Genomic DNA, 25866 nt, shown 5'->3' with positions numbered 1-25866 from the left:
CATACAAGATAAACAAGTGAAATATGGTGGTATGAGAAACGCGAGATGGAACAAAACTATTTAATCTTCTTTCATATTCTTTCTGTTGCTTTTTATTTTTCTCCCACACTCTCTGAATGAAGACACCAAAAGAAACCCAACAGATATAATACATTTCTTTATTATCCTCTATTTCCTCTCACTGTCACGCTTCACATACCAAATGAACCTCTATTTTTTTTCCCTTCTACTGACAAACTACAAGAAACAATCACCCGTATGAGCTGCTGAGTAAATGTTATTATGTATATATTTCTTTACATGACAGTTTTCTTCCCAGTGTTTTATTATATAGTTCTTAGCCATCCTGTAACGCATCAAGTAGCCTCCTCCCTCGGTAAGAAGAAAGACAAGCAGCTCTGCCCTTGCTGGTGTAGGGTAGTGAAGTGTGGTGTGGTGTGTGTGTGTGGTGCGGTGTGGCGGGGTGTGGGCAGACTGGGTACAAGGTTCGTGGTGTTTGTAAGCCACGTGGAGGTGTGCTTAATCATATAGGGCACTTTGGGGAATAAATTGTCGCCACCTTAGTCCAGAACTGCTCTCGTGGTTATCGCTACCCACACACACACACACACACACACACACACACACACACACACACACACACACACACACACACACACACACACACACACACACACACACACAGTCATCACACACACACACACACACACACACACACAGTTAGTAACTTCATTCTCTAAGTGTCGTTCTAGATTAGTTAGTAACTTCATTCACTAAGGTTATAATTTGGGTAGTCTATTGTTGTTGTTGTTGTTGTTGTTGTTGTTGTTGTTGTTGTTGTTGTTGTTGTTGTTGTTGTTTTATTGTTGTTGCTGTTGTCGTCGTCGTCATTGTTGCAGGAGTATAGAGATGCCTGACCCGTCCACACACACACACACACACACACACACACACACACACACACACACACACACACACACACACACACACACACACACACACACACACACACACACACACACACACACACACACACTCGGTCAAGGATTCCTAGTTTTACATTTGCCTTCATCATTGTATTCATAAAAACAAACACTCACTCTGAAGGCACGTGGTTGTTGATATCTTTTTTTGCCATCTCCTCTGTCCGCCTCAAGATTGCAGCGAGCATCGTGATCTGTACAAGTGGCGGTGGAGTGTTTCAAGGGCAGGAGAGGATGTTACGAATCATTAAAACTTTCTAGCCTCCTCATACTTACTCCTCATACCTTACGGGGATGGTTTCTAGTGTCTGGTTTCTAGTTCCATGTCGGTCAGTGACGGTGTGGTTTTCATTATATTCTTTTCTATATTGTGAAAGTGTTAGAAGGAGATTATCCAAATTAATAAGAGCTCTTGCTCCGAAATGCTTTGTTCTCTCAGTCTAAACGGATTATCATGTGTGTATTTTCCAGCTTATGATGCAGAATCCTTTTTTTTTTTTAACATGACTAGAGAATATTTTGAAAACCACAACCATTTCTTTTATAGCTTGTCACAGATAGTAGAGCTAAAAGGGCGTACCTATCAGTAACATCATAAAAAAAAAAAAAAACATTGAAAGCCACAATAACTTCCACTACAACATGTTAAAACCAACCACAATAAGACGACGAAACTTTTGAGAACACGCCCTAACACTCCTCTCCTCCCCTATTGTATTGATAGATTATTGTTTGTAATATTGATGCTTTTGCGGTCAATAAATATCCATCTATCCAACTACAGCATGCAAGAAATAATCACCTCACGAATATATTAGATTTTTTTTGCTCACGATAAGATTCTCCTGTTAATGTTTCGTCTGATGATTAAATTGTTATTAGGGAGTTAGTTATTCACTGAGTCACTAATTAATCACCAGTTAATTAGCTAGGTAAGTAAGTAAGCAGGTTAATTAATTGTTTAGGTAAGTTATTGGATAGTTAGATGGATAGTAAATGGATGATGGACAAAGGTATGAATAATGAGGAAAAAAACAACAAAACCACCACAAACAAAAAAGAAAACGAATAAATGAATAGATAAATAAGTGAATGAATAAGTAAAAATGTTAACAATGAATAAAATTAGAAATGGAGGCCCCGTTTGTTCAGGAGTTGGTGGACACTGACTGCGCGCCATTACGTTGTGTTCGTGTTGAGTGGCGCAGGTGAATAGCGTGGTCTGGCGAGCTGCACGTTATTTTGTGGCTCGTGTCCATATTCGTCTTTATTCTTTACAGTTTTCTCTTTATCGCAATTGCAGGTGAATGAGCTTTCCTCTGTATATTTTCTTTTTGTCTTTTGTTCATTTTCTTTTATTTCGTAATTCGTGTTTGTCTGTTTTCCTTTGCTATGTTTTATGTATTTTAGTTTCCATATTCGTCATTTTTTTTTTTTTATATTTTTTTCTTTATTGCAATTGCAGGTGAATGAGCTCTCCGTCTGTATATTTTCTTCTGTCTGTTCATTTTCTTTTTATTTCGTAATTCGTGTGTGTCTATTTTCCTTCCCTGTGTTCTGTTATGTTTTCTTCTTCATATTTTTATCTTTCTAGTGTTTTTTTTTTTTTTTTTTACGGTAGGTTTTCTGATTAGTTTCGTCTTTTCTGTATCTTCTTCTATGTATTCTATTCTAAGCATCGAAAATTTTCTTTCTTGGATCCTGTATCTATTTTTTTTTCTTCTGTATGTTTCAATGATTTCTCTTGTATCTTTGTTTTCTTTCTTTTTTTTTTTTTTTTTTTACATTTCTACCTTCTCTTTTATTAATGTATATTTTCTCTATATATTTTTTTTCCTTCTATATATTTTTATTTTTCTCGACTTCTTCATTTCTATTTTCTTGTTGTGCACTTTCATCTTCCCTCCTATTTTTGTATTTTCTGTACCTCTAATTTCTTTCTCTTCTATTAATGTATCTTTTCTCTCTATATTTTTCCCCTCTATGTATTTTAATCTTTCTCGACTCCTGCATCTCTATTTTCTTGTACACTTTCACCCTCCATATTATTCTTGCATCTTTTGTTCCTCTAATTTCTTTCTGTTCTATTTCTTTCTCTTCTTTTCTCTATATTTTTCCTTCATGTATTTTAATCTTCCTCGAATCCTGCATCTCTATTTTCTTGTATACACTTTCACTTTCCATACTATTCTTGCATCTTCTGTTCCTCTAATTTCTTTCTGTGCACCCTCTCTTCTGTTAATGTGTCTTTTCTCTATACATATATTTTTCCTTCTACTTATTTTAATCTTCTTCGAATCCTGCATCTCTATTTTCTTGTGCACTTTCACCTTCCATACTATTCTTGCATCATACACACGTATATTTCTCTTCCGTGTTGATGCGGTGTTAAGTAAGACACGGTAGGAGGAAGTAGGGAATAGTCGGAATCACTGTGTTCTGGCAAGCTACTGGGGAAAAGTTTGCGTTCAAGGAAACTCGTGAAGAAAAACTATAGTCGTTGGAAGTGATGACGTGGTGATGTGTGCGTATGTAACCAAGAGCCAAGCCACCAGCCAGTGATGTCACCTTTAGTTGAATGGTGAGAGTGTGGCTCGCTGGTATCTCTCTGTCTTATGATGATACGCAGTTGAATTTTTGAGTGTTTTACTTAGTTTATAGTGTCTGATGGTCTTCCGTAGAGGTTGTTTGGGGGTTTTCAAGAGCGTGTTCATGATTTTATTGATGGTTTAACGAGGATTTTTGTTTCGGGGTTTTGTTTGGTTTACTTTTAAAATGTCTAATGAAATGACAGTTTTCGGGAGCTTTTAAGAATGTTTCTTTTATTATTTTCGTGGTCTTTCTTGGTTATTTGAGTATTTTCGAGGTGTTTTCTTGATGGTGGCAATGGTTTAACAAGTTTTTTTTTTTTTTTTTGGCGTCTTATTATTGATGGCTTTTAAACGCCTTATGAAATTATTGGTAACTTTCAAGAGTGTTGTTGTTTTCATGGTCTTTGTAAGTTATTTGAGGGTTTTGGTGCAATTTTCCTTGACTCTGGTCATCGCTCAACAAAGACTTTTCCGTCTTGTTCAGATTACTTTGAAGACGCCTCATGTAGTGGTAACTATTGAGAGCTTTCAGGAGTGTGTTTATGATTTGAGTACTATTAGTTGCTACATCTTATCTTGAATACTTCTTAACAGTTTGTGGTGGAAGTTACTGAGAGTGTGTTCATGATTCAACTACTACCTAATAATTACTGCAATGAACCTTTAGTGGAAGTCAGTAGAATCATACTTTTTTTTTATGATTTCAATAGTACTTTTATAAGGATTCTGCATCATCAATGGAAACAAATCTATGAAAACCTGCCTTATCAACACATCAGTGGCCTTTGCAAATAGTCTTTCCGGGAGCTTGAAGCGTTTTAAAATTCTGGTCGAGCGGGTTAAAGTGAGTGATGTCACGTTAAGCAGAATGGCAAGACCCGTCCACCTGGTAAACATTATGCTCCTCAGTTCAGGTTCCGAGATATACACCCGAGACTCTTCTTCCTCTCTCCCTCTGCCGCCATTCCAACCAGTCTGTCAGTGGCTCACAAATAAGGGTGTTATGTTAAGGGTGTACAAGGCTGGTCCCAACGCATCACGTGTCGTTCTGGGAAGTACTACCCATTGATACTGAAAATAAACAGTACCAGCAGCGAGGTTTTGAAGTAGACTAAATATATCGTCTCTCTTCCACAACCTTTACCGGGAAACACAGATATAGTTCGTTCAGTGTTCAAGCCTTCCTTCCTTCCTTCTTTCCTTCCTTATTGAGATTTTCAGGATGTTTCTTACGCTTTGTTACTTGACACTGATTTTTCTGCTCTTTTTTTCGCATTTTTTTTTATTTCATTGATACGTAATTGTAAAAAAATCATGCTTCATACACTCTCAGTTTTTAAAAGATGGAATTATTTTCGTACTCACACGTAAAAAAATGCATGATGGAATTAATGGTGAATATCGGTAACAAAATAAGAAAAGTGCTTATTTATTTATTTATCATTTTCTTGTGTGTGTGTGTGTGTGTGTGTGTGTGTGTGTGTGTGTGTGTGTGTGTGTGTGTGTGTGTGTATTTTCTTTTTTATGCTTTTACTTTATCTTTGTGTTTCGCCTCTGTTGCTTCCTCTTCATGCTCCACCGCTCCACTTCCATCTCCTCCTCCTCCTCCTCCTCCTCCTCCTCCTCCTCCTCCTCCTCCTCCTCCTCCTCCTCCTCCTCCTCCTCCTCCTCCTTCTCCTCTTTCTCCTCCTCTTTCTCCTCCGTATAAAGCCTTCGCCTCCGTCTTTATCACCACTTCCACTTCATTATCTTTATACTCCCCCCTCAACCACCACCACACCACCACCACCATCACAAGTCTCATTTTCCTCTCTTCTTCATCTCCATCATATTCTCCTCCGCCACCACCACTACCTCCAGCAAGACTATTACGTACTATTACCTCTGTCAGTTCCAGCAGCAGTACCAGCATAACCACCAGCATTACTTGTATCACCACCACCACCACCACCACCACCACCACCACCACCACCACCACCACTCAAGCCGTTACCTTACCATCATAAGCCAATAACACAATGTGAAGTCCTACATACGTACTCGTACAAATAAATGTGTTATTTTTTCTTGCTCTCACCTACTTCTGCATCTTTCTCTTCCTCCTCCTCCTCCTCCTCCTCCTCCTCCTCCTCCTCCTTCTCTTCCTTTTCCTCCTCCTCCTCCTTTTCTTCCTTATCATCATCATCATCAAAAGCTCCAAATTTTATCTTGCTTTCTTCCATTACAAACATATTTTCTTTTCCTCAGCCCTTTTATTTATCTTCCATGTAAATTACAAACACCACCACCACCACCATCATCATCATCATCATCATCATCATCATCATCACCACCACCACCACCAGACACACACACCCTTGGCACTTTAACTTCGATCCTTAGTGCCACGCCCCTTTTGACCCTCCCTGTCTCTCTTTGCAGGTGCCGCAAGTGGAAGAGGACATATTGAATGGTTTGGGCGGCGCGGGCGGCATGGAGGGCGCGGGTGGCAGGTCGGGAGGGGCGGCGGCGGGCGGCTCACGAGGCTCCTCCAGCAGCGGCTCATCTGGCCCAGGTGAGAGAGAGAGAGAGAGAGAGAGAGAGAGAGAGAGAGAGAGAGAGAGAGAGAGAGAGAGAGAGAGAGGAATCAATAATGTGGCGTCAAATGAAGCAGGCAAGCACAGGAAGATTTAAACTACCCTAACATCTGATCATAGTTTATTAATTTTATTTGATTCGTTTAGCCAATTAATCATAACATAAATCACAATGAAAACTACAGTCATTGTGCATCCAAAAACTCTAAGCATCCAAAAACTCTAAGGAATTCGCTGTGACTGTCTTTTCTATTTATACTTTAGTAGTGGTAAGGTTCTCAGTGTTTGTTACTCTACCTCTTTACTCTACTCTCCAACTTTACCTCTATGGCGATGCTGACACTACTGGAGGGTTGAAGATAGCATGCAGAGTAGGTTAGGTGAAAGACTGGACTGAGAACAAAAGTAGACGAACGTGTGGAAGAAAAGATGGTTGGTGAGTGGATGTACTTAGAAGGACTAGTTGATTGAAATGAGAAGTAGAGAAGTAGTGTAAATAGGTGAATGAACTATTAAAGAACGAACAGATGGAAGGAAGAATGAATGAATAAAATGAATGAGAAGAAGAGGCAGACATAGAGAGATGGAGAAACGAAAATAAGAAATAAAAGTAGATAGATAGAAAAGATGAAAAAAAGTGATCACGTTCTATGTCAGATAAAGTTACGTTAATTTAGATAAGCGAGATTGACTGATTAACACTTTCTATAGGTTAGGTAAAAGTTAGATTAAGTTTGTATGTTATGTCAGATTAAATTATGTTAGGTCGTTAATTTAGGTTAGCGAGACTGACGAACAACACGCATTCTATAGCTTAGGTTCAGTTAGCTAATGTTGTATTGTGTCACGTCAGGTTAGCAAAACGGGCAGGTGGCACACGTTCCTAAGGCCATTCACGAGTTTCCTGCAGTCCTCCACCACCCTGGCCAGCGGCGAGGGTGTGTCTGTGTCTCCCACTCGCCTTCAGCGCTGGGTGGCCTCCTCCTGCCGTCACTCAGCCTGCACATCACCCGCGGCGAGGCTTGGCTCGCCGCGGGGCTGGTCTGGGTGGAGAGTTCGAGAGTTAGACAAGTGGACAGATAGGCACTGACTGGTAGCTGGATGGAAACATGATAGGGAGAGTAGGACTGATGGATGAATGGACTAATTGGGTAATATATATTTACTTAGACATATACTAAGCAGGGATGTAAATAAGTAGTTAGGTAGATAGATAGATAGATAGACAGAAATATAAGATGATATTATAGACTACGAATGAAAATTTACATGCATGCATAAATAAATACAGAGAGAGAGAGAGAGAGAGAGAGAGAGACTTGCCCATTTGCCTCGTCGCTTACCGGGATTCGAACCCGGCCCTCTCGATTGTGAGTCGAGCGTGCTAACCACTACACTACGCGGTGTGTGTGTGTGTGTGTGTGTGTGTGTAGCTAATCAGCACACGCCTGCAGCATCGTGTGACGGTGTGCAAGAAAGATAAAAAAAAAGGAAAGAAAAGAGAGAGAAAAAGAATAGTTTATGGTGGGGGTCGTAGCCCTCGCCACACCTGCCAGCCGGCCAGCCTCACCAGTCATTGGGTGCAGGAGTGTGCGTGTGGGTGGGACTTGCGCAGACCATCCAGTTACTTAGTATGCTTTGATTTGTATTCCCGTAAGAGCGTGACTGGCGAATCTGGCTGCGTGAGAAACTGTTGGATAGGTCAGTATAGATTCATCGCTGATTTTAATCCCTTCAGTACTGGAACGCATTTCTACCTTAATTTTTAGGTATGATTAGACGATTTTGTTGACATTAGGAGGTCTATGGAGGTCAGAAGATTAATGGCCACAGTCTTCACCATCTTAATCCCTACATGGGTTTCTGAAACTATAAAATCACTAGATAGTAACCAGAATGAACAGGAAAACGCGTCATGATACTGAAGGGGTTAATGACTGTTTTCGTCTTCTTTTCTTCTTTTTTTTTCTCTTTATTTTACATATTTCACCTTGATACTTATATAGTGTGATGTAGGGTGGTTCACAAGGCGGGTTATGATAGTGTAGGTGCTGTGTCTTGGCTACCCTGTGTGAGGTTGATCTAGATATTTTGGTGACAACATTCTGTATAGCTAATATAATTCAGATAAAACATGTGATCTAATAAATTGCATCATTAAATACTCGTATCTTATGGTTCACTGGAAAGAAATATCTGAAATTTATATCAGTCTGAACAAATAAACTTTAAGATAGTGTACAATGTTGATGGTGATTGTGGTGGTTGTGGCGAGGGAGTGAGTGGAGTGGCTGGACGCATCAACATCCCTTCCTCCACCCTTCCACTGCCTCTCCACCGCCCCTGCACCGCGGCCACACACCATTTGTGGGCTGGAGGGGCGTGGACGCATCGCCTGTAGGAACGTAGCGCTGTACAAGTCACTCACTTATCACAGTCCGTCTTGGGTGAGGCGTTTGTGACCTAAAATCGAAAAAAAAGATTGATGTTGTAAAATCATAAGCAATAAGAACGAAATTGGTGAGATAAATAAAGGGTAAGAAGATTACACTGCAATCACCACTTTATCACGTCCTGGTGTTGTCAGCGCGACGGACGTGACGGTGTAAGGAAAGCTATTTGGTGATTCAGGTAAAGCGATTGGTACGTGGGAAATGATTGGTGCTGATTAAGGGCGAAAAGACTACGGTGTGGTAAGAAAGAAGAGATTGGGACTGGTGAGGGAGGAGTGATTGGTAAATAGGAAGTGATTAGGGCAGATGAAGTGATTTGATGCAAGATAAGAAAGATGTAAAGGACGGACATGATTGGAACGCGGTAAGTGGCGGAAGAAATGATTGGAACGCGGTAAGTGAGGTAAGAAAGAAAGAGATTGAGACTGGTGAGGGAGAAGTGATTGGTAAGTAGGAAGTGACTGGGGCAGGTGAAGTGATTTGAGGCAAGATAAGAAAGATGTAAAGGACGAAGGAAATGATTGGAACGCGGTAAGTGACTCGGATGAGGTAAGAAAGAAAGAGATTGGGACTGGTAAGGAGAAGTGATTGGTGAATAGGAAGTGACTGGGGCAGGTGAAGTGATTTGAGGTACGGTAAGGAAGAAGTTGGCAGGACGAGGGAAATGATTGGACGGGGAGTCATGGGAAGACTGACGACCACTCACTTGTTTATGAAGAAGTAATGAGTTTTGGGGAGAGGGGAAGGTAGGGGAAGGAAGGGGGGAAGGAAAGGTAAGTTACAGGCAGGGAGGAACGGGAAATGATTGTGTTTTTTCTGGTTGTTGTTGTTTTCGTTTAGTCGTGTAGGTCATGAGTGTTCCTTGCCTAGCCACGCCCCTCGCTGTGCCTTGTCGTGATAGGGTAATTCCGTGGCGGGTGGCAGCAGCTATCACTCAGCACCACAGCACGACGAATGCAAGGCGCACTAGCTCCAAATTGTGTTATAAAAATGAGGGAAAGTGACATATTTTTTTTTATAAATGATTTCGTACACAAACTCAAATATAAGACTACTTTTTCCTCACCTCCTCCTGCTTCTCATTCTCCTCCTCCTCCTCCTCCTACTCCTCTTCTTCTTCTTCTTCTTCTTCTTCTTCTTCTTCTTCTTCTTCTTCTTCTTCTTCTTCTTCTTCTTCTTCTTCTTCTTCTTCTTCTTCTTCTTCTTCTTCTTCTTCTTCTTCTTCTTCTTCTTCTTCTTCTTCTTCTTCTTCTTCTTCTTCTTCTTCTTCTTCTTCTCCTCCTCCTCCTCCTCCTCCTCCTCCTCCTCCTCCTCTTCTTCTTCTTCTTCTTCTTCTTCTTCTTCTTCTTCTTCTTCTTCTTCTTCTCCTCCTCCTCCTCCTCCTCCTCCTCCTCCTCCTCTTCTTCTTCTTCTTCTTCTTCTTCTTCTTCTTCTTCTTCTTCTTCTTCTTCTTCTTCTTCTTCTTCTTCTTCTTCTTCTTCTTCTTCTTCTTCTCCTCCTCCTCCTCCTCCTCCTCCTCCTCCTCCTCCTCCTCCTCCTCCTCCTCCTCCTCCTCCTCCTCCTCCTCCTCCTCCTCCTCCTCCTCCTCCTCTCCTCCTCCTCCTCCTCCTCCTCCTCCTCCTCCTCCTCCTCCTCCTCCTCCTCCTCCTCCTCCTCTTCCTCTTGCTCCTCCTCCTCCTCCTCCTCCTCCTCCTCCTCCTCCCTTTTATTCTTCTTTCTTCTTCTCCGATACATAAAAATCATAAACTCTTCAAGTGGAACGAACACAGACACTCACACTCTTGGACCGTTGTATTTCCCATGTGTATGTACCACGTGTAGCTTTCCGGTACCTATTAGCGTCCACCACGGTAACCACAGCACAGGATTGGTCTCTTGGTAAGCAGAGACACGTAATGTAATCACCATGGTACCAATAATAACGTGGTGGCGGTTTTTTCATATTCTTTCCCGGTGGGCGTCATTAGCGTGTGTACTGCGTTAGTGGGGAACAGGCGTGGTGGTCTGGACAGGATGACAAGGTACCGGTGGGGTGATGGAGGGCAGTGGTGGGAAGGAGGATGTTGGCTGCTGCTTGTCTCCTAATTAACAAGATGCTGAGATGGAAGGTGCGGCAGATGAAAACACGCCTTGAATGACTGTTTTGAGCAGGAGAGCGCCCACCAGTGCCAGGCCAGGCCACCCACTGCACGATGCTTTGGCTGAACGAGTTAATTTGTTGAATCTGATTAATATTTACATCCCAAACAGGCTTAGGGATGTCTAAGGTCGGTTAACTGCACCTCTGAGGGAAGAAAACACTAATTTGGTGTCTCTAATGGAGCTGAGATAAAAAGGTGCTTATAATAATGTTTCTATGAGGTCATTTAGACGTTGGTTTGAATGGTGAGTATTAATACTACCCACGTGCATATAATCTAATTTTCTTTCCACCTCGTGTTTTTGAGTCATAGGTACCCTCCCTTCACTCCTCCAGTTTCTCATTGTCTCATTCCTCATTTCTTGTCTCTAGCCACACCATAATGTGTCACTCTCACCCCCTCATCCTCCCTCACTTGGCTCTCTTATCTCACTCACTCCCTCACGCTCACATCTCATCATTCATGTTTGCCTTATCCTCGGTATTAGGGAGACAAGAGGAGCTTATTCTTATTTATGAGTTTTCCTTGAATTTACCAGGCCATGATGTGGCTATGACTTTTTAAAACACTGCTATTTAAGTTAACTAAAACACACTGTAGGTAAATATCAATTCTATGACAACGAAACGATCAGATGACAGAAAGATGTTGCATGTTGAGAACAATTTGTGAGCTGAAAGAAAGCCCACCAAGTTAGATAATGGTACGCTGGCACCTGGGAAAGGGTAGATAAATGGTACACTGGCACTTCGGAAGTTTGTTGACCCACGAAAAGAGCCATGCCGTCCAGCCCCAGTTGTTGATACGCGTCCATCTGTGGAGAAGTGACATTTGGCAGCACGTCCAGGACACGTTCCCAGTCAGCCATCAGAGGCGCCACTGGCAAGGTGACGGCATGAACAGACTCGCCACCATGCACGGCGGGAAGTGGAGAACGCGTTCCATTTGGCTTTAAAACTACTAATTCCCTGATGTTAGGATTTGAGGAAATGGCGTGAAAAGTGTATCCTGGCTCACTTGGCGGAGGTGGAACAACTCCCGCTCTCTTACTCCTCTGGCCACTCACTAATCCCCCAACACCTCATTCCTTCAGCCATTTGATCTTAGTCCCTTCATCCCTTCCTTTTCTCTCTATATTTACAGAATGCTGTGGTTAACAAGATGAAAAAATAATTACTCAAGGACATAAGAACCTGAGAATATAAAAAAAGCAGGTAAACAAGTGCCAGTTCTTGTATACGACATATATACCTACGTCCACTCATTCACCCTATCCAGACATTTATGTAATCTTCTACAGTTCTCCATGAAGGAGGCAGCTGCCATTGCATTACTGGCTCTATCCAGGCATCTAGGAACATGTGCATAGCGATATTCACGGGCAACAAACGTGCAAGACATACACTCCTAATACTCAGCGATGCAAAGCTGCCTGTCTTGTTTCACTGATCAGATGATTTTTCCACATTTTTCAAACACCCTCGTTTTTCACTTGCAATCGATGATTTTCGATTCGGATCAAAATCTAAAGTGAAGATTGAAAATTTTCGGCTAAAATTTGTTGAGGGCCGTGACGGCCTTGGGCGCCGTACTGGGGGAGAAGGTGGTTGTCGGGTTCGGCCTGGGGCCCAAGGCAGATAACTGGTAGCAGGTCCTTAATTTCCTTTGCGGGCTTAAGCTCCAGTATAATAATCATCCACTTGCAGTGCCTCACACTAGGCAAGGGTCGCCATAAGCTAGGGATCAATGTCTACTGTTCACCAGATGTTGCCTGCAGAGGGGAGTCGGGAACTCCTAAAGGGGTGATAAGAACTCCTTCCATACAGTCTGGTGGAGGGTGTGTACGGGTCCCTAGCTTGTGATGGCACCAGGCTGAACAACTCGCCATGAATGAGGGCACGCTGTGTACCATGCACCAGACACTGGCAGTAAGAGGGGGGTCCTTTAGGGGTGAGAGGACTCACTTCATGACAGTGGCTGGGACGTGGTGTGTGGCACGCTGTGCACCATGCACCGGACACTGGCAGTACGAGGGGGGGTCCTTTAGGGTGAGAGGACTCACTTCATGACAGTGGCTGGGGCGTGGTGTGTGGCAGGTCATTGTTCATGACGATCCGTGTGAGGTGTGGCAAGGTTGCCTCGCCACTGCTCCCACACTCTCGGGACTGGGATGGGCCCTCGGGGAGGAAGAGTTCGGCCCAGTGCCAACCCAGGTAAGTACAACTTACATTATTTCGTTATCGTAATCGACCGCTTCGTTATCGTGGGATCGCTTCGTGGAATCGTACCGTTATCGTGGAAAATCGTATCGTGGAATCGTACTGTGGAATCGTATAGTTATCGTGGAATATCGCATCGTGGAAAATCGTATCGTGGAAAATCGTATCGTTATCGTGGAAAATCGTATCGTTATCGTGGAAAATCGTATCGTGGAAAATCGTATCGTTATCGTGGAAAATCGTATCGTTATCTGGGAAAATTGTATCGTGGAAAATCGTATCGTGGAAAATCGTATCGTTATTATGAAAAATCGTATCGTGGAAAATCGTATCGTTATTGTGAAAAATCGTATCGTGGAAAATCGTATCGTTATTGTGAAAAATCGTATCGTGGAAGATCGTATCGTGTGAAAATCGTATTGTGGAAGATCGTATCGTTATCGTGGAAAATCGTATCGTGGAAAATCGTATCGTGGACGATTTTTTCGTAGAAAATCGTCTCATGAAAAATCGCATCATGGAAAATCGCATTGTAGAAAATCCCATCGTCATCGTGAAATTTATCTCTTAATCATTTACTTAATGATATACATGTAATTAATCCAGCAGTACAAGTTCTACAAGCCTCGATTACTCTTTTTCTTTTATAAAAAATATCTTATACTTTTGTGAGATGCAGTACATACTTCTCCACCTCAGTGTGAAATAATGTGGAAATTTCCAGTGGCGATGTAATGTGACTGTAATATTCTCAAGTATTGCCACTGCCTTTGTCGCTCAAAAATGTTTCTCTGCTTTGTTTCATATTTATTGATACGTTTAACACTCAACTGAATTTATGTTTACTGGCGAGTCTGTCTTCAGCTCTTTCCTGCTAACAATTCACTCTTAACCTGAATTTAGTCCCAATGAGAAAACTCCTCTGTTGTCTATTTCACTTAGTCCATTCCTTAGACATCCTTTCCCACATCTGAGTTGGATAGTTAGTTCTTTTTGCTAGTCTTCGCCATATATCTATCCTTTCTCACATCTCTCTCTCATTCTCTCTTTTTATCTGTCTGTCTGTCTGTCTGTCTGTCTGTCTGTCTGTCTGTCTGTCTGTCTGTCTGTCTGTCTGTCTGTCTATCTAACTGTCTGTCTGTCTGTCTGTCTGTCTGTCTGTCTGTCTGTCTGTCTGTCTGTCTGTCTGTCTGTCTGTCTGTCTCTCTCTCTCTCTCTCTCTCTCTCTCTCTCTCTCTCTCTCTCTCTCTCTCTCTCTCTCTCTCTCTCTCTCTCTCTCTCTCTCGTTACTCATTTCCTTCTCTTTCTCTGTATATCTTTCCTCATTCCTACTAGCCTCCCTTTGCCCTACACTTTTTTTTTTTTATTTTAACTTCCTCTTAGGCCCAGTTCTCCTTTGTATTCTCATCATTCATTTCATTCACCTTTCATCTTCCTTCACCTTCACTCACACTGCCTCACTCATTAGATTTTACGTAGATATTGTCACCACGTTAATTTCAGCAGTATGTATATCCTTCCCACTGTCATTCTAAACCTCACTGCAATCACCAACATAACTCTACCAGGTTGTGTTGTTAGCCTCGTGTTCCGGATGAGTACTTCCTCGCCTTGTGTTGAGGGAAGCCGTGCAATATTGAGGAGGCAGGTGCACCTCAGGCCGGCCCGGAGGTGCGCCTACTGAACCGAGTAATGCCTCCCTGGGGTGCAGCAGCAGGGAAGGATGGAAGGCACGGAGGCAAAATAGAAGGGGATGTGTATGTTTGGTTGGCAGTTTTTTTTTTTTTTTTTTTATGTAGAATAGGAATTGTTTAAGTATTTGTTTAGTTTTAGTGTGTTTGTTCATTTTTTGTGTAAGTTTTGTGTAATTTTGTTTTTTTGTTTGTGTGTGTGTGTGTGTGTGTGTGTGTGTGTGTGTGTGTGTGTGTGTGTGTGTGTGTGTGTGTACGTTCAAGTTCATGTGTAGGTGTACAGTATGCATAAATAGATAGATAGATAAATAGATAGATACGCAAACGGCTCTTCACTGTATTTATTCGTGAAAGTTTTCGTCCGTCATCTGGCAGGCTGTAGGTTTGGTGTAGGCAGCTGTAGATAGGCTGATAGATAGATAGATAGATAGATAGATAGATAGATAGAAACGTAGTTATAGAGATAGGTAGATTTGAAAGTAGATGGATAACTGCATGGATAAAATATACTACACACACACACACACACACACACACACACACACACACACACACACACACACACACACACACACACACAGGATGTAAAACGAGATATTTCACAAACTTTCAAAGGTGAAGGAACATATTATTCTCAATATAAAAACGTGCACTGTTCCTTTATTCCTAGTGCTATAGACCGGACCAAAAGTTGCGTTGTGAGAGGAAGAAACAAGACGGTGTGGGGAGGGGAAGGGGGGTCCGGTTTGGGGATGGGGGCAAGGAAGGGCAGGGGCAGGATGATGGGGGAGAGGGAGGTAAAGTGAGGGAAGATGGGTATTAAGTAGTGCCGTAATTCACTGACTTCCAAACAAGAACCCGTGTCAATTAATGCACTGTTCACTTCACCTCTAAGACCATTCAGGCTTAAATTGGAACATGTGAGGTGTGACGTTGAGATTCTGAAGGGAACTTAAAACAACGATGTAAGGTTTGGTAGTATCAGTCCGCCAGCAGAAAACGTGACGTCACAATTGGTGCCTAAACAGTTGTGGGTTGACCTGCGCTGAGGGACAGTTGTGTACCGTAGTTGTGGTGTTTGTTGTTTAAAATGTGTACAGTGCCTTAAAACGTACTGTAATGTGGAGTACTACTTAGATATGGTGTTTCTGTGTGGCTTTTGTGATGACAGTACTATATTCTGCAAAGGCCAATACTGGACAGAATATCTAAGCTGAAAATGCGCCAGTGTTTGTGTGGTGGTGGCAAAAGATGTTTCCCTGGGGTAGGTTCTTCAGCTCAGCGAGGACAGGAACATTCAGGCGAGAGGCAGATTGCTGATGCAGGAGGGCACAGTCCAAGCTCGAAGACAAGGTGGCAGGAGATGTTGAGGAAGATCAGGTATTCCGTGCTATCGGGATCAACTGGAGAAGGTTAGTTTTGTTACGAGGTGTACGTAAGACTTGCCGTGAATGTGACACTAAAATCTCGTTACAGTTCAAAGGTGTCTCATATATTCATTCTCTTTTGCTTATTACAAACACAATGTCCTCATGTACTAGTGACGAAATACTGTCTTTACGTTTTTTTATGTAAGAGGGAAATCTGGGCAAGGACAACAAAAACGATTAAACAAAGAGACCCACTTAAGGCGGTGTCACACTAGCACTTTTTCCGTCGTCTCAGGCGATTTCCGTCGTCTTTTTACTCTTCCGTCAACTCTTTCCGTCGTCTTGAGTCAGACGGAACGCATCATTTTCGTCTAGCGCCAATTTTTAGTCAAAATAAGAACTATGGTTTCTAATCAACACTTTTATTACAAAAAATAGTTTTTTGTTAAACGGAAGAATGCTATTATCATAACAGGAAATTTAAATGAGTTGATGAACATATATTTGTATACATATTTTTTTTCTTCTAGCCTAGCAATGAAAAGTTCCTCAGGGGAGTGCGAATGTGCGACGCTTTTGAATATTTCCAAGGCAACTTCCAAGTAGCTGGCCAAGATGAGCAGTGGACAAAACACACTGACGAATTTCTCATAGAGAGTATTAGAGGTCACCGTTGCCTTTGGGATCACAGAACAGCTGATTACATTATAAGGTGCAAAAAAGCCGCGGCTTGCTGGGGTGAATGAGGAGCCATGTTTGTTTATAATCGACAAGCGCGGCAAAGGCGGAAACAAGCTTGTGTGTGACGGCCACCGTCTGCAAAAGTTGACAGTCGTCAGAAAATTGACAGTAAAAGAAGACGGAAAAGTACTAGTGTGACGCCGCCTTTAGATGCCAGTCTTGAGCAAGTAATCGATTTATTGTTCTGGAGGTAATGGATCTTTATACACTGAATACCTTAGGGTTTCTTGCTACTAATCTATTCTTTCTCACTCTACCTACAACCCACCCCATCTTCATCTCTCCAGTGATATTAGTATAGTCTAGACTCTAGAGGTTCTTAATCCTTTTACCGCAATTATCTGGAGGCAAACGGCTGTTCTCTGTTTTCATTCGTGAAAGTTCTCGTCCGTCATCTGGCAGGCTGTAGGTTTGGTGTAAGCAGCTGTAAGACTCAAAACTCTCTCCGCTCCCCGTATTACTGTCGTTATCGTCACCACCACCGCCATCACCGTCATCACTCTCCATCATGCATCACCATCGCATTGAGGAGTCAGTCATTACTTGGTCTTTACGTCAATAATTTCACGGTGTTGGGAGAAGGGAGGGGTGGGTAACTCGAACCATTCTGAAACATTAACTCGAACCATTCTGAAACGCCAACTCGAACCATTCTGAAACATCAACTCGAACCATTCTGAAACGCCAACTCGAACCGTCATCTGAACCAACTCGGTACTTGATTTGGTTTTTGAAGCATCGTTTTTACCACATTTTTATAGACTTGTATTGCTGTTTGTCTGGTGTATCATCCAGTTAGCTCATCCGTCTTTTTACATTCATCCTTCCACTATCTATTCGAATGTACCAGTTTAGTATCAGTTGGTGACATCTCTTCAATCGTTTATCTTATGATGTTTGTTCCATCGCTGTGTTTTTGGTATTTCATCTGATTATTTTGCCTGTTTTTTTTTTTTTTTTTTTATTTGTTGTGCCAGTCATCCTTCCATTCTTACTTATTTATACCTGTTGGTCAGTTAAATGGTGGTCAATCTGCATTTATAGAACAATTTTATTCACATTGTTTTCCTATTTCATTTATATCTTATAATTTTGTTTATCTGTCTATCTATCTTTGTATCTATCAACCTATCTATCTGTCTATCTGTTTATTCACCTCTCCTCCCATTTACCTCTTCATCCATCTGTCAGTCAGCTAGTCAGTCAGTCAGTCATCTAGTCACTTTGGTAGTAAATAACTTTGTGTGTGTCTTCTTCGATCCATCTACTTGTTTGTCTGTTCGTAAACATAATTCACTCAATATTTTCAGTCCTTGAATTTTCAGGTTTATAAGTGTAGCATCTTGTTCTGGCTGGCATAAGTGAAGTATAGGATGCCAACAAGAGTATATATATTTTATTAATTCTAAGGACCTTACGTGTGGTCATGGCAGTGTTTGAAATATATCACTAGGATGTGCATAAGATTTTTTCCAGTTCATTCCTCTTCCAGTTACTCATGATTGCCTTTATAACCACCATCAGCATCTTATCATTACTATCATCATCATCATTACTTTTATTACTACCATCATCTTCTAAAGTGTAGGTAATGATGCAAGAATCTATTGCAAACGCCTTTTTTCTTTCATGAGGCCAATTTTCTCAAATATTATCAATCGATTTCACATGAATAGTTTTTTCCCCATTGATAATGTAAAATCCTCGATAAACTACCTATAGAATCGTGAGAACACTCTAGAAGGTCCTAAATGACATCCTACTGCCCGTTATATGTAAGAGATAAGACGAAGAAATGTGCAGGAAAACGTTTCAAGGTGCAATGATATTATTTTTTCCCTTCAGTTAATCAGGATATCAGAGTCACGACCCTCATTTGTGTTTTACACCCGCAGGAGGCAGCGGCGGCAGCGTGGGTGTTGCTATGACGACGGCGGGAGTTCCCTTCTCTACCCAGACGCTGGCCGTGACCTCCACCCCTCGTTCCCTCTCCCTGGCCTCCATCTCCTCCGAAGGCAGCACGGACAGCCACCTGGTGGAGAGGGAAGACATCGTCGCCCTCACCACCGCCGTCAGGGCATTCAAGGACGCCCTGGGCAAACTCAAGCGTATCTTTCACCCTGAGCGAGGTGGGTGACTGCTGGTAACTGGTGATGTAAATGAATGGTGGATGCGAGTTGCTGGATATAGCTAGGTATTGATAAAAACTAGTGATGTGAATGTAACTAATTAAGCCATTTTTAAGTAACTGGACCAATAATTCATTTACAAGGTGCAGATTGCATATACAGTTGTAATAGATACTGAGTGTGTTAGCGTGCAGTACTGCTACGCTTGTACAACAAATGTCACGGGCAGCTCTGATATGTATGTGAATGAATGCTATAGTTACTCGCTACATATAATTTCTTTAATGATACAGATAGTTATTGATTGCCAGACTTTACAACACTAAGACCAAAAAACACGTGACAGACAGGAGATAAAGTACACCGTTACTGATATCGACACCAAATATTAATAGCACTCATCCCCAATGTTGACAATACTGATGACTGCGCCAATCATTAGGGTGTGCTAGAGACGGAAAGGCCTCAGCTAAGTCTCCCTTTACTAATACCACTAGGGAAGCCAAGGTATCACCAGCAGTAGCATGTTATATTACACCGTACAGCTCCTTCCTTCTGCCGCAGACAAATCGGAGACGCTGCGGGTGGCGGGGCACGAGCGTCTGGGGGAGGTGCTGAGGATTTTGAGGACCATCTTGGAGAAGTACAGTCCCATCCAGCACAACGAACTGCTGGCTGCCGCTTCACATCTCATCTCCCACGTCAACGGTGAGTATGACGCGTGCTTTATGACGTTAACGAGTGGATGAATATTCGTGGTGCGTTTCTCCTGGTGCCTGGTTGTGTTTGATAGAAATTCCCTGCGCTCAACAGCCTGGCAGGAATTTTTTTTTTGGCTTTTTCGCATATGATCGTGTTTTTTCTATTTTTTCCATCGATAGTAATGCCATGTGACCCTGTTAAGAGGAAACCCAAGAATTATCAGTTCCGAGGTGTTTTCTTTTTTAATTCGTTTTTCAACCCTTTACTGGTATCCATTAAGCGTGAAAAAAAGACACAAAAGAACGAAAAGGTAAAACAATCAATTAGTTAATCTTGTAAACTCACTACCTATACCTACAGATTCCATTATATCCTCCACCCACGTACAGCATTCTCCACCACGCACTACACCCCTCAACACTCACATTCCTTTAACCACCATCATCTCATTCACCACATTCCGATACCCTCAAACACTCATCGTTACTCCACACAGCATCCTCCACTATGCACTACACCCCTCAACACTCGCATCCTTTTAGCCTCCATCATCTCATTCACCTCTTTCCGATAACCTCAAACATTCATCGTTACTCCACACATCCACATCCCTTACAGTACACACCCCACATATACACATAAACAGATTAATTCATCCACACATTCACAACCATCAAAATCCACTCACATTAAGTCTCCACCACACGTAAGCCAGTCTCCTCCACCGACACACTTCACAATCTTCACCCTACATTGTCCAACCCTCTAAACTGACGCACGTGGGGAGCTGTGGGCGCTGCGGTGCTGGTGGTGGTGGTGGTGGTGGTGGTGGGACAGACTGAAGATGCTGGTTAACTCTTGCATCAGTTAGACAGAATGTAAGCATGAAAATAGTAACCAGTCGTGTGTAGCGAAGTCTGAGAGAAGCCGGGAAATTGAGTCAGTAAAGTCAGTGGAGCAGCAACCGTGAGAAAAAAAAAAAAAAGGCGGTGGAAATTAATAAAGAAAGAATCGAGTTGTACGTAGTTATAATAGAGGTGGAACAGGTATCAGATATCAGTTATCAGGTATATATCGAGGCGAAATTTAGGAAAGATGGTGATATCAGATTAGAGGCAGAGGAGAATGATAAGAAGGGAGAGGAAAAGAACGCGTGTAGTTAATGTTAAGTGGTTACAAGGCGAAAAATCACGTATCGAGGCAGAATTAGGGCAGGAAAGATACTGATCATGCATTATAGAGGCAGAGAAGAGAAAAGTGTTAAGGAGTAAACGAAGAAAAAACAAAAACGTGTAACTTAATATAAAATGGTATCACGTATCAAAGCAGAGAAACAGAATCAGATCAGAAAAAAAAGCTGATACCACACTAGAGGCAGAGAAAAGACAAGTACCAAGAAGTAAGAAAAAAAAAAAAAAACGTGTACTCAATATTGACCCTTAAAATCCAGTTGGCTTCTTGAAACACATCAAATTAGTCTATTCCAAATTAAAATCGTACAAAACTAGCCACTTTTAAGATAGAGAATTTTACTATACACAACACAGCTCATTAATTTCAAGAAAATTTTTTATGTAAAAAAGGAAAACTGGCCAAGAACAATAATATATAAAACGAAAAAGAAAAGTCCACTTAGTTGCCAGTTCCTTGCAGGTCCGGGAGAGTTAGCCACAAATAAGGAATAAATGTCTTGAAACCTCCCTCTTAAATGAAGTCAAGTCATAGAAGGCTGAAAAATACAGAAGCAGGTAGAGAGTTCCAGAGTTTACCAGGGAAAGGTATGAATGATTGAGAGTACTGGTTAACTCTTGCATTAGTGAATTGGACAGAGTAGGGATGAGAGGAAGAAGAAAGCCTTACCAGTCAAACTTAGTAAAAAACAAAACAAAACAAAACATGTAATATCAGCTTCGATAAGAGTACAAGACAACCACGGGACTCGGAGGGTTACGTGGTGACAGCTAGAGCAGGGGAGGGAGCGTGGCCTTCAGGATGCTGGGGATCTTTACTGACAAGACCTACGGGTTGCCGATTGATGCGCTCAGGCAGGTTAGGTGATTGATTCCCTCGCGCTCACTTACTGGCGGTGGTGATGGCGGTGGTGGCGGTGGTGGTGCGAACGTGACGTGTTAAATCAAACCTCTTACATCAGATGGACGGCAGCGTGAAAAGGAGTAGCAAGTCATGTGTAGCGGAGCCGTGAAGGTGTCAGTGCGTGAAGATAGCGTGTTCAGAGCAGATCATTGGGGTGATTGCCAATTGTTTGGCTTCGGTCTTGCCTTTTTCTTTTCATATTCATTACCACTTACAATTCTTTAGTAGGAGCGTCTTCGAACTTTATTGGTCAAAATATTTCAGAAATATAATTGGTCTGCACGTACTGTTACTATCTTTATTTTATTTATTTCTTTTATTTATTTATTTACTTATTTATTAGTTTTCTATGGGAGTGAGGGGGAAATGGGAGACGTGAAGTTAGCTTTTCTTCCATAACGTTTAACTCTATTTGGTCGGTAAAAGTTACATGAAAAGGGAAAGAAAGTAGGTTTGAGGGAAACACGAGCGTCAGTTCACGGCCTATAAACACTCAGCTGAGCGTGAAACATTTCCCGCCAGCTAGTTACTGCAGGGGATACATTACCAGAAGAGAAAAAATGGGGATAATGTGGCCCATAAATCCTCAACAAGTGTCGGTATCCACAGGTATGGCGTGTGAGGGTCACTCGTTAACGTGCTGAGGCTGTTTGCTATACTGTCATCACCAGGGCGGGGCGGGAGGGAGTGGCGGGAGGCAGGAGAGTATGTACTACGTGGGAAGTTTGCTCTGCATCCCTGAGGGCATTAAGGGAAGTGAGAGGTGAGGAATCCTGTTATTTCCCTTTCATATAAGGGGCTGTGTGGATCAGCAGTACAGTACTCACCTCGCTGCTGGAAAGTTGCTAGTTTGTTCCTGGCTAATGTCAGTTGGTAGTGGACGGGGTAATGCTTCGTCATAACTACAGGCTGTTCCATTTGACTTTGTTGATGCACCGCCACAGCTCAATCGGTTTTCAGTATTCAGTATTTCTGTTCCTTTCGACTCCATGGCTTGTTTTCTTACTTATCATTGAGCAATAAAGGTATTTCATCAAGTTGAACAATTGTTAAAAAACATCAGATTATCCTGAAAATAATCTGCCTGACAATGCTTGGATGCCATGACACACACACACACACACACACACACACACACACACACACACACACACACACACACACACACACACACACACACACACACACACACACACACACACACACACACACACACACACACACACACACACACACACACACACACATCTGAGTCATGGTGCCTCACTGCGACCCGTTAATTGTGTCTATGTTCAGCTGCACAAAATACATTCAAGGTTGTGCTTGTCAGGCGAAAAGTTAATTGCGGCCAGAGCAAAGAGCAAGAGCAGGACTCTCTCTTGGCCTTGGTGAGGGGTTTGTGCAGGCAGTCATCAGATAGCCGAGCGTCAACAAGTCGAAGTGCCCAGAGGCAATACTTCTCCAAGCAACACTTTTCCTATTTTTCTCTTTGTTGAGGGATCTCCACCAGGGATGCTCGAGTGTTCTAACTAGGCCGTGGTGCTGGACACGTTCATTAGTTAATAAATACAGTTAATACGGTTTTCTTACGCATAAACCTTTTCTTGAAGAGAGGGTGTCATTCAGATACTGTAATATTTGTTTAGTTAGATGCCTTGGAGGTTCTTTGTTAGTATCATGTGTTTAGAGTGGTTGTTCTACAGTCATCGAGGTGTGCTGCATCGAGGTGTGCTTGTAAATTAGTTTTTTTCTTCTTGATAGTTTACAATGTCTGAGGCTTCCGTCTGCTGTTAGTCATATGGACATTGCAGTGTTTAGGATTGAAGTTTTCTCTCTCTCTCTCTCTCTCTCTCTCTCTCTCTCTCTCTCTCTCTCTCTCTCTCTCTCTCTCTCTCTCTCTCTCTCTCTCTCTCTCTCTCTCTCTCTCTCTCTCTCTCTCGGAAATAAAAGCAAATTATAATAGTGGCCGTACAGAAACATCATTTGACGTAATCTGCATGACGAAAGTTTAGAACGTTCTCTTAACCTTCGCTCTATTGGAGACCTTCCTTCTAATTTGGGGCGTGGTTTTATTCTCCCTTCTTTAGGAACGGATTTGTAACTAAGGGGGATAGATAGGAGGGTTAAAATAAGAAGTGTAAATAATGAAATCTAGTTGTAGTGAAAAAGATGAGAATTTTGATACTATGTTGTGGGGTAAATGGTGGCAGGTTCCGTTCTCGTGTAGTTACCCTCTGAAAAACACGTCTGGGAGTGGAAGAAAACCAGACTTTTGAAGGAGTGTCTGTTATAATAGAAGTATTTTACCTCCGTTCATGGTAGCTCTTGTTTTCTCCATATTTACAATCTTGTTCTTATGTTTCTCTTGACTAAAATCATAGTATTTCTCTTTATATAAGTGTAAGTGAACAGACTGACTTCTACTTCTATTCAATTGCTTTCTTAAGATTCATCTAGTCTTGTTCTTTCCTTTTCTTTCCTTCTTCCGCTTCATATATCGTACGGCTCTTTGCTTCTTGTGCATTTTACTCTTCTACTCTTCTACTCTTCAACATGTTCCGATTATTTATTCAATTGTTTTATTTATTTTGTTACTTTTTTTCCTCATGACTAGTACAATGCATACTTTTTTTTTAATAATTGATGCACTGGTTTCCTTCATCTCTAGTTTATTTGTGCATCATTCACTCCTGACTGTTTTTTTTTTTATTGTGTGTGTGTGTGTGTGTGTGTGTGTGTGTGTGTGTGTGTGTGTGTGTGTCAAGGAGTCTCGTCAAGGCCATAAAAGAAACAGGAAAGAAAACAAAAATAAACGCTCAATATGTCACTCCTCCCACTCCACCCCCAAGAAATAAGCGAAAAAAAAAAAAAAAATAAGAAAAGGAAAGATATTTATAGATGGAAAGTCCCAGGAGTTGGTTGGCCAGTTAGGGCGTCGAGGTGTGTTTGTATCTCCCTTTTGGAACGGTTCGAGACACGTTAAAGAATAAATAATACCGAATAAATAAATAAGTTGGAGAGGGTCCCTGTATGATAATAAATATACCGGTTTTTTTATATATATATATATATATATATATATATATATATATATATATATATATATCTTGTGTCATATAGAGCATTGTTAACTTAGCACTTAGAAACTACCAGTATATTAAATTAACCGATGCAAAATAGTTGATAAATAATAGAGATAAATACAAACGCTAATAATTTCAACGTTTAGTATTTATTATTGTTATTATTATTATCATTCTTATTATTATTGTTATGAGGAAAGTAAGAAAACGTAGAATTGAAAGGGGTAACTCCTATAAACTCGACTTGTTAGCTTCGTTTATAAATGTTGTGGTGATCATGTCCACAAGAGAGAGAGAGAGAGAGAGAGAGAGAGAGAGAGAGAGAGAGAGAGAGAGAGAGAGAGAGAGAGTGAATGCTCGAATAAAGAGATATAAAAAGATAATTAAAGAAAAAACAGTCTAACTAATGTCTCTTTTCATTATATTTATCTTGAGAGAGAGAGAGAGAGAGAGAGAGAGAGAGAGAGAGAGAGAGAGAGAGAGAGAGAGAGAGAGAGAGAGAGAGCAAGGGAAAAAGTCCAACTCTTGTCCACTTTCATTATATATTTTCAGAGTTGGACAGGAGAAAGAAAGAAAGAAAGAAAGAAAAGAAAAGAAGAAAAGAAAGAGAAAGAATGAAAACAATTAAGAGAAATATGTGGGCCAATTTCTGCCACCTTCCATTATTATTATTATTATTATTATTATTATTATTATTATTATTATTATTATTATTATGACTTGCATTTTTGAAGAAAGAAAGAGAACAAAACGAAAGAAAGGAACCATCATTGGAATTTTTTTTTCTTTATTTTTTTCTTTTTGTTTAGTTTGAAGAAAAAAAAAAGTGAGAGAGAGAAAAAAAAAAGAAAGCCAATAATCAGTTCAGTCCGTGTCCCTTTTGATTAGATTTTGTAGCTTTGAGAGAGAGAGAGAGAGAGAGAGAGAGAGAGAGAGAGAGAGAGAGAGAGAGAGTCAGAGTTATCATTCCTACACTAAATTTTATCCTTTAACATATTTTCATTTAAAAAAAAAAAAAACATCCCAACAAATTTCTCTCCCCAAAATATACTTTAAGTCAGAAAATAAACAAATAAACGAAAAGAAAAAAAAA

At 41.3% G+C, this 25866-nt stretch overlaps 1 protein-coding gene across 7 annotated transcripts in view; it reads left to right on the top strand.

Annotated features, from left to right (window-relative positions):
- Positions 1-25866, top strand: part of LOC123520795 (rho GTPase-activating protein 45-like) — a 207321-nt gene that overhangs the window by 37584 nt on the left and 143871 nt on the right. For 6 of the 7 annotated variants that reach the window (XM_045283401.1, XM_045283400.1, XM_045283394.1 and 3 more), the window contains 3 exons: positions 5996-6128; positions 18661-18894; positions 19459-19602. In XM_045283401.1, coding sequence (XP_045139336.1) covers positions 6047-6128; positions 18661-18894; positions 19459-19602 — 460 coding nt within the window. In that variant the 5' untranslated portion in view covers positions 5996-6046. Of the gene's footprint in view, positions 1-5995; positions 6129-15737; positions 16067-18660; positions 18895-19458; positions 19603-25866 lie in introns of those variants that run through there. The other variant, XM_045283398.1, reaches the window with a different exon arrangement.

This window comes from Portunus trituberculatus, chromosome 47 (genome assembly GCF_017591435.1).
Source record: "Portunus trituberculatus isolate SZX2019 chromosome 47, ASM1759143v1, whole genome shotgun sequence".
Lineage (NCBI taxonomy): Eukaryota > Metazoa > Arthropoda > Malacostraca > Decapoda > Portunidae > Portunus > Portunus trituberculatus.
The sequence above is the reverse complement of the archived record's forward strand: the minus strand, read 5'-3'. Positions and strand labels throughout refer to the sequence as shown.